The following is a 16,319-nucleotide window of genomic DNA, read 5'->3' as shown; positions in this document are numbered from 1 at the left end:
CAACCCGTTCAGGGTGTGCGCCACCTCCCGCCCGATGATAGCTGGGATAGGCTCCACCACTCGCACGACCCTAGTGAGGAGAAGCGGCTCAGAATATTTATTGATGGATAGTCCTAGTTCTGTCCAACTACATGAGAAGAGCAGACCGGAGGAGAGACGCAGTGCAGTTAATGCACTTTTGAAGACTACATCCTAAAATTAATTAAAGTGTGGCACGGAAGAAAACACAGGCTGTTTCTGTGCTGCTGTTTAGGTTCGCAACAGAGCTCAAGTGGCTCTCCGCAGTTCACAAACTCTTCTTTGATGAAGTTTTAGTGGGCAATTTTCATCTCACCAAAGCGGGCGGCAGTTGTGGATGACAGTGACTTCCATTAAATTAAGTCCTACTAATTGTCACCCGTGTCTCGCATATCTTTTCTGCTGTGCTTTTACTTGTCCGTCCGGTCTTCTACTTTAAGGTATAATTAGTCCTTCATTAAGCCTTCAGACACCGCGCTAATGGACTCTGCCATTCATACGACTTCATTTAAGCTGAAAATCGAGCAGTAAGCGGTGAGGACACCACTGTGGTGTCATAACTTAGGTCGCTACAGGCTCGATAATGCTGAGCTGTGAGCAAAGGACATTCTAGAAACCCAGTCTTTACGAGTTGTAGGTTACAAAAAAATTACATGCAAAAAAAAAAAAAAAAAAGAAAAAGAAATAGAAAAGATGGGTTGAAGCAGGGGCAATGTTGAGCATCTCCTTGGGGAGGCGCTTTAGATCTGCTGGAGCAGATCAAACAGAATGCAACAGTCACTCAACCTAATTTTTTCTGCTGCGAGAGGAGACAGCAGTGGTTGACCCCACACAAACAAACACACACACACACACACGCACACACACACACACACACACACACACACACAAGGCTGCGCAATACAATACACAAGTGACGCGTGTGGGTCTGGTTCAACTGAGGGTCATGGATTCTGCCATACGACATTCTATTTCGATCAAGTTATTGAGATTCTTGTTATTATGAGTGTATCATGTCACATTTGGATGTAATATCAGCCAGTTGAAACAGCATTTGTTACAGCATGTAAATGTAAATTAGCACCTTCAATTGCTTACTGTCTCCAATAGGGCTCGCCAAAATATTCGATTTGATTATTAAGAATGCTGTCGATTGTGCGGAGTAGATTGTCGATTAATCGCGTCATGAAGAAAATGAGGCAAAATAATCAAATTTCTTGAGATGGTGAATTTTGGGTTTTCATTAGCTGTAAGCTATAATCATCAGAATAATGAAATACTTCACTTGAATTGAACAACTAAAATAAATGGGGTTTTCCAGGATATTCTATTTTAATTGAGATGCACCTGTATACATGTATGTTAAACAATGTTCATGTTTTTTAAACAAACCATAGTATTAATAATTTCTACATTTCAACAGATGATGAAAGAAGAGAAAAGAAGACTCACTGTCACTTGAGCCTTGACTCTCATCCCAGTTGCGCACATAATCATCCTGTACAAAGAAATACAAAAGAATCAGTGAGACGCTGAAGAACTGCAGACAATGAATGCACGTTTTAAGTAAGAAGTGCTATTAGCATCTCATGCTGATTATAATGTGTGCATTTTGTCTTGAAAGCATGATGATGAGCACGGCGAGACCTGTACGTAAAATGAGTACATCTGTATGGAAATGAGTCTGACTAATGTCTCGCTGTTTACCTGTACACCAGACATATGGCGCAGAGGGCCTGCTGCTATTCAAGTGCTTTGCAGTGCTTGGAATTTGAATATGAAGTCGAGGCCATGCATCGATAAAGACATACAGTACACACTGTGAATATACAGTATATTAACACTTATAAGAACTGACCTCCACTTCCTGAGGAAATGACAGCAAAAGGAGAGAAAAACTGGGAATTAGTGAAAAATAACCACTGCACATCATACATACTGATGTTTTAAAGCTACAAATAGATGCATTTGCTTCAGAAATTACCTTCTAAGACTATATATTAATTATGCAGCAAAACTCTTTTACATATTTTTGATGGCTTTAATACAAGAGCTGGATCAAAAAGAAATCCTGCCTTTACCAAGGTAGCACTCACTCAGGGTTTAAGGTCCATATGATTTTAACACAAAAGTATTGGGAAAAATTGATGTCAAGTTTTTTAAGCAGTTTTTTGGGAATGCTCACAGGTATTAACAAAATATACTGTATATTAAATCTTGTGTATAGACAGCACGGTGGACGACTGGTTAGAGCGTCTGCTTCACGGTTCTGAGGACTGGGGTTCAAATCCCGGCCCCGCCTGTGTGGAGTTTGCATGTTCTCCTCGTGCCTGGGTGGGTTTTCTGCGGGCACTCAGGTTTCCTCCCACATCCCAAATACATGCGTGGTAGGTTAATTGAAGACTCTAAATTGCCCTTAAGTGTGAATGTGTGTGCGAATGGTTGTTTGTTTATGTGTGCCCTGTGATTGGCCGGCGTCCAGTTTAGAGTGTACCCCGCCTCCTGCCCAAAGTTTGCTGGGATATGCTCCAGCACTCCCGCGACCCTTGTGAGGATAAGCGGCGAAGAAAATGGATGGATGGATATTATGTATATAAAATATGTTTACTATTATGGTTGTAGAGGTAGGAAAAGCTGTTGTTTACCGCATATCTTGCATTGATTTCATTGTAGGGTGCAGTTGTACCGATGAAGTGTCTGGTTAAAGTAGCTACAGTTTAAAGACCCACTACCACAAACACTATTTTATTTTATTTATTTTTTTACTGTAAAAAAAGGTTTGCAGAGCTATAGAGTATGAAAAAATCAATTGAAAAATCTTCTTATGATTCAGTATGATTCAGTTTTCAACTTTTTTTTGTCTAAATTTTGTCGTATTTTTCATATATTCGCTCCATTTTCATACCCCCCCCCAAAAAAACGTGACTTGACCATTTAGTTTGTCAGAATCGATGCATGCTCATCCAAAGCATTTCGTAAGTTGTGTCAAAAGGGTTCAACAGATGGTAAGGCAAGCTTTTATTAACAACTCAAGGCAATAACCCTCCTGGTCTGATCGGAAACAGGAAAACTCAACGTAACATATCCTGTCAAAAGTCAGACCTTCAAAATAAAAGCACACAGCACACATTTACTTTGGCCACATGGTGGCTTTTTTTTTAGCAGTTGCACTCAGTAAACCAGCAAAAAAAACAATTGAGTGTAACTTGACTTCTGAGTTAAATTTGCTCCGTGACCACACTTGTAAATCAACACATTGGCATGTGTTAATACTGTTTGTGCTCAGATAAGTTGTTGAAATGTTTATAACTACCACGATAGCGATGTTGGTTTCATTGTCAATGGCGTTTTCATCATGTGTTAGCATTAAGCTAGTGGGCTTTTGTAAGGCGAAGTAAGGCGATTTGTTGAATAAGGCAACTTGTAATTCTATATGTTTTATGTTTAGTTTGACAGTAAACTTCAACGAGGAGTGGCAATAGCTTGAACTTGGCCTCTTTTTTGAAGAATTGTTGCTTTTAAAGTTCGCTGCCACCATTTATTGCTCGTATCTCAAACTTTTGCTCACAAGTCAAAGCAAAGTATTGGCCGAGCGACAACTCGTATCCTTAAAAACTCCCAAGTAAGTCAAGGTACCGCTGTACAAAAAAAACATTTTTTTTAGTTGTGGCTGAATAAACTGTATACCACATAAAAACACTCAACTCTTGTTCAATTTCATAATTCTGGATGAAATATCTCACTGATAATATCTCATATTTCAATAGTCCTCGACAAGCAGCCCGGATACAAATCTTCTTGAGCCTATTCATAAGATATTTATCATGCCTCTGTGAGACTTTATCACAGCTTTAAACATTCGCCGCACTGCAAGAAGGTGCCAAAAATCTCCGAGAAGTTCTTCTTTGACATCCGCAGTGTAATCGTACGCAAGTAAATATTTTCATCACTGTCAAAACCCTCCACTTGAGCAGCAAAACATTTCCCGCCCGCGCGGCTTGCCCGTCTACATCGTCATTGACAACAAGATTCCTTGCCAGGAAGCCAACATGTGCCTGTGGAATGAACTTGATACTCCATTTGGGTGGTGAGTAATTGTCGGGCTTTTGTAGTTTATAGTTTGCAACCTAACCATTAATCCCGTGTTTACCGCATCTCCTCAATTGATGACTCACGACCTGAATTATTCAGTAAACCCTATTTGTGCTCCTGCCAAGACTAGTGAGGAAAATGCCCCGCTGCACGGACACGACTGGAAATCAATGACTTCAGAAGGTGCGTGTGTGTGTGCAGAGGGAGAAACACTCCAATCCAAGTGAGTCTGTTGAAATGCAGGGTTATGGCATACTGCATTCTAAAGGACCTGACTTGTTATGCTAATATTTCTATACTACTGCAATAAACACCAAGTCTTTGTTTATTAGTATTATGATTATTATATAACATATTTATTCATTGTGTATACAAAATACTGTACATATTGTAGCGTCTGTAGCTCCTTCCAGTGTGCGCAGCTTGGCCATCAGGCAGCAATATAATAAAGTCATGCAGACAAACTAAGAGTTTGACTTAACTACTGCAAGTCACTCAGTAATCTGCAGGACTATTAGTCGTTTTCGCAGAAGATAAAGAATATGCCTGTGAGATTATTGTTATATTGTCTGTCTATATGTGTTGCAACACCATTTCAGAATCAGAATCAGAATCAGAATCATCTTTATTTGCCAAGTATGTCCAAAACACACAAGGAATTTGTCTCCGGTAGTTGGAGCCGCTCTAGTACAACAAACAGTCAATTTACAGAACACTTTGGGGACATAAAGACATTGACAAAAAACAATTGTGCAAAAAGATGCAGAGTCCTCTAGCACTTAGAGCAGTTCGAACGACTAATATTGCAATAGTCCGGTGCAATGACCATTGTGCAAAGGGCGCTGAGACTTCAAGGAGTGTACGCGGTTTAAAGTGACGAGTAGTGCGATCATCTGGGACAATGTCGGTTGTGCAAATGTTACAGATACTCCTCAATCAGTGTGCAAATGGAGCAGATGCTACTCTGGCATGAGTGGCCAGTATATGCAAATAGTGCAGCATGGCGAGACAACTACAGTGAGTGCACAAGTATTAAATAATTGGCCCCACAGAAATGTGACAACGAACTCAAGTCAAAAAATTGCCAGCTTGTTGTAATGGAATTATAGGTTAGGTGTTTAAGAAGTTGATCGCAAGAGGGAAGAAGCTGTTGGAATGTCTACTAGTTCTAGTTTGCGTTGATCGGTAGCGCCTACCTGAGGGAAGGAGCTGGAAGAGCTGGTGACCGGGGTGCAGACGGTCCGAGAGGATTTTGCACGCCCTTGTCTTAGTTCTGGCAGCGTGCAAGTCCTCAATGGTGGGTAGGGGGGTACCGACAATCCTTTCAGCAGTTTTGATTGTCCGTTGCAGTCGGAGTTTGTCCTTTTTTGTAGCAGCACCAAACCAGACTGTGATGGAAGAACACAGGACCGATTCGATGACCGCTGTGTAGAACTGTCTCAGCAGCTCCGGTGGCAGGCCGTGCTTTCTCAGAAGCCGCAGGAAGTACATCCTCTGCTGGGCCTTTTTGAGGACGGAGTTGATGTTGTTCGCCCACTTCAGGTCCTGAGAGATTGTAATTCCCAGGAACTTGAAGGTCTCGACGGTTGACACAAGGCAGCTGGACAACGTGAGGGGCAGCTGTGGCGAAGGATGCCTCCTGAAGTCCACGATCATCTCTACCGTCTTGAGCGTGTTCAGCTCCAGGTTGTGTCGCCCGCACCACAGCTCCAGCCGCTCCGCTTCCTGTCGATATGCAGACTCGTCACCGTCCTTGATGAGGCCGATGACAGTGGTGTCATCTGCAAACTTCAGGAGCTTGACAGTCGGGTTCGCTGAGGTGCAGTCGTTCGTGTAGAGAGAGAAGAGCAGCGGAGAGAGGACACAACCTTGGGGCGCCCCAGTGCTGATGCTGCGTGTGGATGAGGTGGCCTCCCCCAGCCTGACCTGCTGTGTCCTTTGTGTTCAAATATCAGTTCTTTAAAGCGTTCTAACTACATAGCATCAAACTGCTTGATGGCTCTTCTTGAAGGTTTGTCTATGATTTGTTCACTATGCCAAACTGCTGCTTGTTGTGAAGTGATCTGAGTTGAGCTCTCTGCCACCAAACAGCACTCGTATCTCAAATTTTTGCATGCAAGTCAAAGAAAAAAAATATCGTCTTGTATCTCGAAAAGCTCGTAAGTCGGGTCACCACTGTACTTGGAGCAAAGTTTTCAAAACAAGCTGAGCAAATGAGCCACATGCTGTTTCACCATGTCTAGAGTCTAAAGCCATGACTACGTGATCACATGTAGCAGCCTGTTCTGGTAAATTTCCATTACAACACTGTATGATTTTGGTCGTCTCAGAGGAAGGAAAGCAATGATTAAAAAGACGGTGCTCGTACATCTCGCAAGCAAGAGTGAAACAAAGACGAAAGACGAGCTGTGACAGCTATCAAGCGGTGTCAGAAATGTAGAGAAATCATTTCACACAGTGAGTCTGCCTCCCGGTCGGACCAATTGGAAGACATAGTGAAACACGGTTAAATCCTCAGCCTTAAATTCAAAAGAGAAAATGTCCACATGGGAGTCATCCATGTGGACAGACTTGCTGTGGTCATGTAATCTGGCGAAAGATAATGCCAATTGTGTGTGTAAACGTAACGTGACTCACCTCCGGCTCTTATTGCAACCCTGGCATACCAAGGTGAACGTGACCACACTTTCCTAAGCACCAGTATCGCAATCGCTGGATTTTCACTCACTGTTTCCATGACAACAATGTGAGGTGGACGCCCACTGTCATTTAGATTATTCTGCAATTGACTCTGTTGCGATTCTGTCTGTTGCATCACGCAATGTGGACATTTCACACTTCTAAACAATTCCCAAGCGTCTTATCATATCTTTGATATGCTTTTGTCAAAATATCCCAAGGATCAAGAATCGTAGTACACTGCAAGCAAGTAAGCGACTCTATACTCCGCCTCATATACAGCTAACATGACGAGTGGGACGGAGCGGGACCTTTGACACTACAGGGGCTTCGCGTGCTGGCTCTCCTCATCTCCCTGGCTGGGCGGGATCTCTTGAGTTGCCGCTGGGTGCAACCAAAACTCAACGCAGCTCTGCTTACCTTTTGGCTTTGACATAATAGCAGGATCGTCACACCCGTGGAGGTGTTTCCGCATGACAGTGTTTCAAACAATGGAGGCCGGACACTTGAAAAAGACTCATTCTTTGCCCAGCCTAGCTGATCAAGTCATGGGCGTAGGAACTTGGTGTGGGATGAAAATTCAAGCCATTCTCTCTGCTCTCAGATCCTGGGGGCGTCACCGCTGAATGTGCTAAAATGACGGCCCACTCAACTGTCAATCAAATACCACTTTCACAAACTGGAAGAATCTTATGCCTACACATAAATACATGTTTGAGCTGTAAAAATATATCCTCTTAAAGCCTTCCGTCACTGGAATAGTGACAACGAGGCGCTCTAAAGTGGCCACGCCAGGGGAGTAGCCGAACAGAAGATGCATTTTTTAGGTGTAGGCATAGCTAGCTAGCTATCTACAAGTCGCAATTGTGCCGGATAACTGCGAAACTGAACAAAAACGTTCAAGTGCTTATATATTGGGGCAGGGGTGACTCATGCCAGACTCCAAAGTGCATCACGTGGTGCCTTTTTAGCCACGCCCAAAAATCCCAAAAACTGTTTAACACTATGTCCCCCCAATTGAGTTCTTAGTCTTTGCACGTTTTCAGCAATGTATTTTGAAACAAATCTCTGAATTCACTTTAAAGCCCAGACACTCCAGAGACCCCACTATTTGTATACAAACAATTTGTATACAAAATGTCAATTTTGCTAAATATGTCCCCTTTAGCCAAATCAATTCTGAGAAATGTGAACTCAACCTAAAATACATCTCACAAACCCACATTGTGATCAAAGAGTGAGTTGAGGGGGAAAATAACTGACATATCCAGGACAGAATCGCTGTGATCTACCTTGCTCCTGTTAAACAGAGCATGGAAGTTCTCTCTCCGCATCCCAACATGGCCACCTGATTGACAGCTTCCTGTCCCTCTTATATATAAGCCGCGGAGCCTGCTGTCCCCTTGTAGAATTGAGCACAAGTCAAGAGGAACTGTGTCAAAGAAAGAGCTTTCGACAACTGCTGGGTGGCTGGCATAAAAGAAAAGGGTTTGAAAGAATGTGCGAGTACTTGCGTCTGTCAGGATGCGCCGGTGACTGACAGGTGCTTCTCGGCAAATGTCGGCTGTCGGACGCACTCGGCATCAACTCTCCCGGGGGGGCCACTCGCTGTGACAGCACGACTGCCTCGTCACAAAAGGACGCCGTAATAACATTCAGACTCTGACCTTTAATCACGTATGATACTGTATCTGCATTCATCACCTACAAACGCAGAGCAACAAGACGCACTGGAACGCCTAATGTCACTTGTCAGCCATTTTCCGGCACAGATAAATACTTTTCTTGTGACACAATTTTAGGTGATCAAGATACTTTCAGAAGAAAGGAGCGAGGCAAAAGTCATAATTGGGCAATTTTGGATTTTGAATTGAAGGTAAAATAGCCCAATGTAGGGCTGACAGATACAGTATAGTCTAAAAAACAACAACCTTGCATTTATAATTCATACAGAGTAAGAATTCATTAGTGAAATTACTGTATGGAGCTCAACCATACTTCCCTATACTATCCACTATATATTCCCTATACTTATCCCTATAGCTTATGCAGGTTTTTGAGTATTTTTCTGTAATGGGTGCGTTTGATTTTGTTCCTCCTGGTTTTCTCCATCCTTTCTCTGATGTGTGTGGCTGTGAGCCACAAGTAAACAGCAATGTAGCTTAAACATTTAATATTTTTTACAATGGATATAATCAATCACATATACCCTTTGTTTCTATGGGGTTTAGTAAATGGCAGTTGAAAGATGCTGCTATGTCGCTTACCGGTTTGTATCTATCCCCCAATCACTATATACAGTCGTTGCCTTGAAATACGAGTGTCTTGACATATGAGTTTTTTGAGATATGACCTGGTCCTAGGACGTTTTTTTTTTTGTCTTGTGATATGAGTAAAAATTAAGATTCTTGTGGACTTCAGACCGCCACAGTTAGATGCTAAACATAAAATAGTACGGTATATGTATACTACTGACCCTAATCATAAATGCTTTAAAACTACATGCATCATGTCCCTGTTTTTCAAATATTGCTTATGTATTTTGTACCCTTTCTACTAAATTCCCACATTGAAACCGCAAAATGTGACATTTTAAACATCTAAGACTCAAAATTAGATCAAATATAATAGTCCTCTAGAATTTCTGAATTTAAAACAGTGAGGGTCTGATTTGTCACCTTTGCTGCAGAACGAAGCTCCGCACAGAAAGTGGCCTGTTTTCCCCCCTGTAACATCCCTGGAGAGCTCATCAAGGATGGACCACATGCCCTCCACCTTCTGCTGTTCACTCAAGTCCCCTCATCCTCTGTCACCTCACAACAGGTAAAAGAAAAAGGCCAAAAACAAATGCAAAAACCTTTTTTCCTTGTTATAGTACATAGTTCGCTTTTTCATACATCAATATTTTAGTTATTTATTAACTTCTTACATCCGGTGTGGGGAAAAAAAACAAGATTTTTCTGCATACTCACGTTCACTTTTTTTATTTTATTTTTTCTTATCTGCAGTAATCTCAAAGAAGCACTGTTCCGATTTAAACTACGCCAGATAGCGCTGTAGTACACGAATCCAATCTGAAGAAATGCAGTGAAACATCGAATGTCGCTTTCATACATTGATCATTTCCACCTTCCTTCAGGATCACACTGTTGCCGCCAGCGTCAGTTTAAAGATCGCACGAGACACCTGAGACGAAACAAAACCCTGCAACAACTTTGACATGCTATGCTTACAATTGTTATTATTCTCACTGGACTACAATGCATGAGAAGCAAGTCTGTTTAGTACATGGATTGGGTAGCTTTTTGTTTTGTTTTGTTTGGCTGGAAACCACAACCAGATTAATGAACAAAGCTGTGATCTAGAATTACAGGAATAAAATGTGCCTGCCCAGAAATGACTCAAAAGTGATACAGTATATGGGATCATTTCACCACTTGGGGTCAGTGAAAAGTTTGACTTTTTACAAGCCTGCTGGGTTTTGTATTGATTTTCTTTGTGTTTTTTTTAGTCATACATCGTATCTGCAAGAGTGTATTTCATCTCTGGCAGCAACAATTTTCAATCACAGCTTTGTTCTTATTTGAACTTTCAACAATTGATGTATACTTGTTTTTGTTGTTCAGTTCAAACCTTGCTTTGTGTAATGGTTGCACTTATTTGTCCAACAAAAGGAGAAAGTAAAGGAAAGGAAATAAATACATTCTTCAGATTTACAGCTGTAGCTTTCATACTACAAATTATTCAACAAATAAAAGGATGATGACTACAGAGGAAGAACTGTAATATAGTATTTGATACAGCATCATGCTTAGAATAATTTTACACAATGGACTAATTGAGATATGGAGATGAATGTATATAAAAAAAAATCTTTTTTTTTCAAATATGTTTACCACTGCACATAAATGGACTGACCGGTTTACCGACTGCACACCAATCACCAAACAGAATCACCGACCGGCAGCACACCGGCCAACTAATCGACCGACCGACCGACAGCGCACTGGACAGAATGACTGGCCAACCAACAGATCAAATGGCTACAAGAGACCTGCAGCCTGAATAACCAAATCACCAACCAACCAAGAGACATGACAAAGGGACTGACCAACCACCAAACTAACCAAATGACTGATCAAGAGACCACCCGACTAAAGGAGGAACCAACTGACTCTCCCTTGGCGGACCAACCAAAGCAAATTACCACTCAGCATACTGTATCATTCAAACGACCAGCGAGACACCACCTGATTCAATGACTGACCAACAAACCAATTGTCTGACAAACTAACCAACCAACTGACAGACAGAGAGTCTCTCTGACAGACTAACCAAACAAAAAAACGAACCAACAAACCACCTGAATGGACTGAAATGCCCAAACCATCAAACCAACAAGTGACCACCTGACCAAATAACCAAACAGCCAACCCAAGAGATCACTTGACTATATGACGATCGACTGACTGCCAACTGACGTACCAATAAACCAATTAACTACCAATCATCCAACAAATTGACCGACCACCAACGGACCACCTAACACATTTACCAATTGCCAAACTAAACGGTCAGCCAAGCAACCAATTGACTGAAAGATCAGCCTATGTACCAGCCAATCAAGCAGCTTCCACTACTATATACTGTACCTAACAACCATCTCTCTGACAACATTCGATCTTTACAGGCTTGCGCTACGAACTTTCACAGCTGCAAAGCGTGGTAAAGGATCCTACTTATTACCTATACAGTAAATAAATCTGTCATTGTGGACCAGAGAACCTGGTACAAAACGGTAAGAACCTTCACTTGTTGGCTCGATGCGAGTTGCAAGAAGGAGGACAGTTGTTTGTTGGTTGTTGACAGTTTAATGTTTAATAACATTACCATAAAAATTGGGTTTAATGCTGTTCCAACAAAACGTAAGGACCCGTGCTGTCATTTGCAACTCTTTTTTCTCCAAGTTCAAAAGGAAAAGCTGCATAGGCTCAAGAACAAGAAAACACATCATGTTGTTAAAAACAAGGTCTATTCATTTGCTGTGGATTTTCACTCGACGAATCCCTTAAATGGGCTATTATGGAGTGTATTTCTTGACAGTAAGTGGCCTGTTTGCAGCATGTTGCAGTATTCAGGTGTCCTAGAAGCAGAAGCAGGTCATTTGGGAGACGTCAAGCGTGAGAAGTGCTCATAGGCAGAGCTTTCTGGCACCTGTGAGGTATGACTGAGAACAAAACGAATGCTATAAAAGACTTCTTTTTTTTTCACTCTGAGGCTATTAGCCGCTTTTATTTGGAGGCTATAGCAGCTAAATGAATTTGATATTTATTCCTGTTTGTTATTGATTTGCAAATTCACACCCTGTTCTTCTGCAGCACCTGCGTCCTTCAGATGTGGACTAACACTGCAGCATGAAGACAGGCATTCATTTTCCCCTCTGCCTCAATTACAGCCCACATACAGCTTTGGTGGGAAGCCAGAAACATCTCACAACACACCAGCAGTCGCCCCCTGCCTAGCCCAAAACCCCAAAATATCCATGTCTCCTAGATGGATAAAGGTGGCGGCTTCATCGACATACTTCTAGACTTTCTGCAGTCTCACGCCTAATCTGGGCTATGATAAGGAGCAAGCAGCATGACGAGCTTGACTAATGGCTTTATGATGAGCTCCTATCGTCATTCACATCTGCATCAGCACAGCAGGGAGCCTTACGCATGAATCGGCGAGCTGCAAAGCTACATTCAGACCCACTTCTGGAAAGACTCACTGCTCATATTCCGTGTCTACGATGAAGGTACAGTGGTGCCTTGAGTTTACTATCAAACTAAACGAAAAACAAAGGGAATTAGATGTTGTCGATTTAAAACAGCTACATAGTTTAGCCTTTAGTCTGCTAGTTAAATGCTAATAGGAAACGCCATAGGCATGGGCTAGCTAGAATAGAGTAGTAGTATCGTTACAATGTTATAAGCCTTTAAGCAACGCATATTTGAACACAACCGGTGCACCAACACGTCGACAGACAATATAACATTACTCACAGTCATATATTATTTATTCTCCGCGAAGAACGCCTTATATTAGTGCCGTACAGAGAAGCGGAGAGCAACTGAGACGTCTCCACATACAGTATTTGTATCTGTCTCTTATTCTACCCCGAGGTGGCCAAGGCGGGCACACCAGAAGGGGCAGCACAATGGCCATTTATTTGGTGCAGTGTGTGCATCTTGGCCACCTGTGAGCATCATAATACTGACATGCGGCTATACGGTCACAAATCCTCAGTAAGCTGCAGTCAGGGGCGGAGCTACGTGGTGTCCAGGTGTGAGACTGAAATTGGGCTACCCTGCTGGCACCTGCGACCACCTGAGACTGAGAGAAGGCCAGCCGGCTGGTGCTCCCACCCCTCGTGTTTTTTAAGGGAGGAAAGGTTCTATCAACGTCCCCCAAATAGAAGTACTGATTCAACGCCGTAGGTAAAAGAAGATACAGAATTTTACATGTACTTAAATACAAAAGTGAAAAATAAAAAATAATTTTTACAATGAATTATATGTACAACACCCGCTTTGATAATTTGGGAGAATGAAAAAAAATAATGCACACAGAATAGTTTCCCTCTTTGATTAACTTCTCCCTGGTTCACGTTCCTCAATGTCACTGCTGTCCATGATTTTTACACGTTGTAAATCCAATTAAGATCTAATCTGTGGTTGACTTTACCACTTTACATTTTTTTATAACTTTTTTTATAGCATGTCGTCATCTGCGGATATTTAAAAAGGCAAAAGCTCTATTTTGACAAGCTAAGGAGTAAAAAGTACAGATAGCCATGAAAAAAAGTAAGTTTATTTGTAATTCATACTTTTGACCACTGTCAAAAAGATTGAGTAATTTTCCCTCTCAGAGATTACCATAACAGTCCAGTTGCGATCAATTCAATGCTCTCAGAATGAAATGACCTGGATGAATGACAATATTTACAGGCATTGAGTAATTTTGTTTTACTTGAGACTTATTAGTCCTATTATAGAGTGGTTTACTTATTTTTTCACAGTTATATGACAGATAATGTTGAAAGTTAAAGGTTTTATGATGATCACAGTTTGATACTGATATATCGTGGATCCCCGCATACTCGCGGTTCGGCACCTGGGTATTCACCTATTCACGGATTTGTTTAAAAAAAAAATGTATTTACTTTTTTTTTCAATTACTTTTTTTGTTTTTTTCTTTTTTTGGGGGGTGGGGGGGACCAATCCCAAAAACGATTGTTGGCAGGTTATCCCCGCTTTAAAAAAAAAAATGCATATTTTTTCAATACAATCATAATGGGTGTTAATTATCAGTGGATTTTCTGATTTTTCTCTATCCCCCAATAGCGGAGGTGGACCGTAGTAATACATTAATTTCGACTGTACTAACAAATTCAATTATTTCTATTTCCAATGGGAAAACTGATTATAAATCATATTGCGTTAGTCCCATACCATATCCCCCATACCATATACTTAATATAAGTCACTGATGCTGTAGTGGTGCACTCGCCTGACTGGTGCGGGCAGCGTGGGATCAGTTCCCACTCAGTGATGGTGTGAATGTGAGTGCGAATGGTTGTCCGTGTCCATATGTGCCCTGCAACTGACTGGCGACCAGTTCAGGGTGTAGTCCGCCTTTCGCCCGAAGTCAGCTGGGATTGGCTCCAGCACCCCGCGACCCTAACCAGGATAAGCGGTGTTGAAAATGAATGGATGGATATACTTAATATGAAGCACGAAAGGGGTCGCAAGGGTAAACACCCTCTCAACTGTTCTCTCAAGTGATTGTGGATGTGGTGGAAGCAAGGTTCTTCCCCAAGTGTCTCTCTGCATATTTAATGTGCCTGTGTGGATGATGGGGTCTGAGTGCGATTGGTGTAAAATTGAGCTATTAACTAGCAGGTGCAGATCGGACCGTGTGGTCCTAGGCTGCAGAAATGGAAGAGAGGTGTGTTCGTTTCAGATAAGGTTTTAGCAGGCACACGCTGCACACCAAGTAAGGAGAGTGAAAATAAAGGGGAGGGGGAGAACTATGCGAAAATGGCATCATCAGTACACGCTGACATGCATGATGGATGCCAGTAATCAACAGTTTCATACTGAGAAAACTTGCATTGCTGAGCCCTATTTGTCATCTAGTTCTTATCATATCTGCGTCCCAAATCAGCAGAACTTTGGGCCAATTTCATGCTTCGGTGATATCATGGACAACATCATTTTCACAAGGGAAATGGAGCAAATGTATGTATTGAGTTTACTTTTAATTTAGTGCCATACAGTATGTGCTACAAGTAAAACAAACTGGTATATGCCCAAGCCTCACAGAGATAATCACATTTTCTCTTATGAGAGGCGTGAAATAAGCCTTATGTGCTTAAAAAGGGAACTACAGTATGCATAAATATGTAAAACTACAAATGTTCCTTTAGTTCCATGATACAGTATGACCACTAACCATTTTAGCCAGTCTTCAGAACCAGCTTCCATTATTTAGCACTTCAAGATTGCACAACTGCACTTTTAGCCCAAGGAGCCCATTTGTAACATACTATAATGGCAGCAGAACCATGCCAAAGGTAATGGTAAGGAAAGGTTAACAACAAAAAAGTCATCATTAAATTTAAACAAGGAAAAGTATATTATAAACAGATATGAGATTACCATTCTAATCATAACCATACATGCCTCAGAAAATTTTATGTTTTTGTTTAGTAACCATCAAGAAACCAAGAAAACAACCTTGAAAAAAAATCCTTCAGGGGATGTACTGTATGTGTAATATCCATCCATCCATCCATCCATTTTCTGAGCCGCTTCTCCTCACTAGGGTCGCAGGCGTGCTGGAGCCTATCCCAGCTATCATCGGGCAGGAGGCGGGGTACACCCTGAACTGGTTGCCAGCCAATCGCAGGGCACATACAAACAAACAACCATTTGCACTCACAGTCACACCTATGGGCAATTTTAGAGTCTCCAATTAATGCATGTTTTTGGGATGTGGGAGGAAACCGGAGTGCGGAGAAAACCCACGCAGGCACGGGGAGAACATGCAAACTCCACACAGGCGGGACCGGGGATTGAACCCGGGTCCTCAGAACTGTGAGGCTGACGCTCTAACTAGTCGTCCACCGTGCCGCTTATGTGTAATACATTTTATTAATTTTACGATATTCATCAGGGCAATCTCTCTCTATTTTACTTCAACAGAGGAATTCATGTTGAGTTCTGGGGTTACTTTGGTACATCTGGCACACTCATGGCAGTTATTGGCCAAACGTGGCCAGGATAGGAATATTTTGAGGTTTAACTGCACAACCTTATGAAGCAAATCACTGCAATCAAACAATTTCTGTAACTCTAAACTCATTCACTGGCGTGGATGTTTATGTTGGGCAACTGGATATCCAACCGTTTACTGCCATCGACGTATATATTCGTCAAGTATGTTTTTCAAAGGCTAGGGGTGAAAGAGGGTCTCGCCCAGCT

At 41.9% G+C, this 16,319-nt stretch overlaps 1 protein-coding gene across 1 annotated transcript in view; it reads right to left on the bottom strand.

The window, feature by feature from the left end:
- The window catches only part of spock2 (SPARC (osteonectin), cwcv and kazal like domains proteoglycan 2), a 37,758-nt gene that overhangs the window by 15,253 nt on the left and 6,186 nt on the right, over nt 1-16,319 (bottom strand). Inside the window, exon 2 of the mRNA XM_061690019.1 lies at nt 1,471-1,516. Coding sequence (XP_061546003.1) covers nt 1,471-1,516 — 46 coding nt within the window. The remainder of the gene's footprint in view (nt 1-1,470; nt 1,517-16,319) is intronic.

Source organism: Phycodurus eques, chromosome 11 (assembly GCF_024500275.1).
Source record: "Phycodurus eques isolate BA_2022a chromosome 11, UOR_Pequ_1.1, whole genome shotgun sequence".
NCBI lineage: Eukaryota > Metazoa > Chordata > Actinopteri > Syngnathiformes > Syngnathidae > Phycodurus > Phycodurus eques.
Note: the sequence above shows the minus strand (reverse complement) of the source record. Positions and strands in the feature narration are given on the sequence as shown.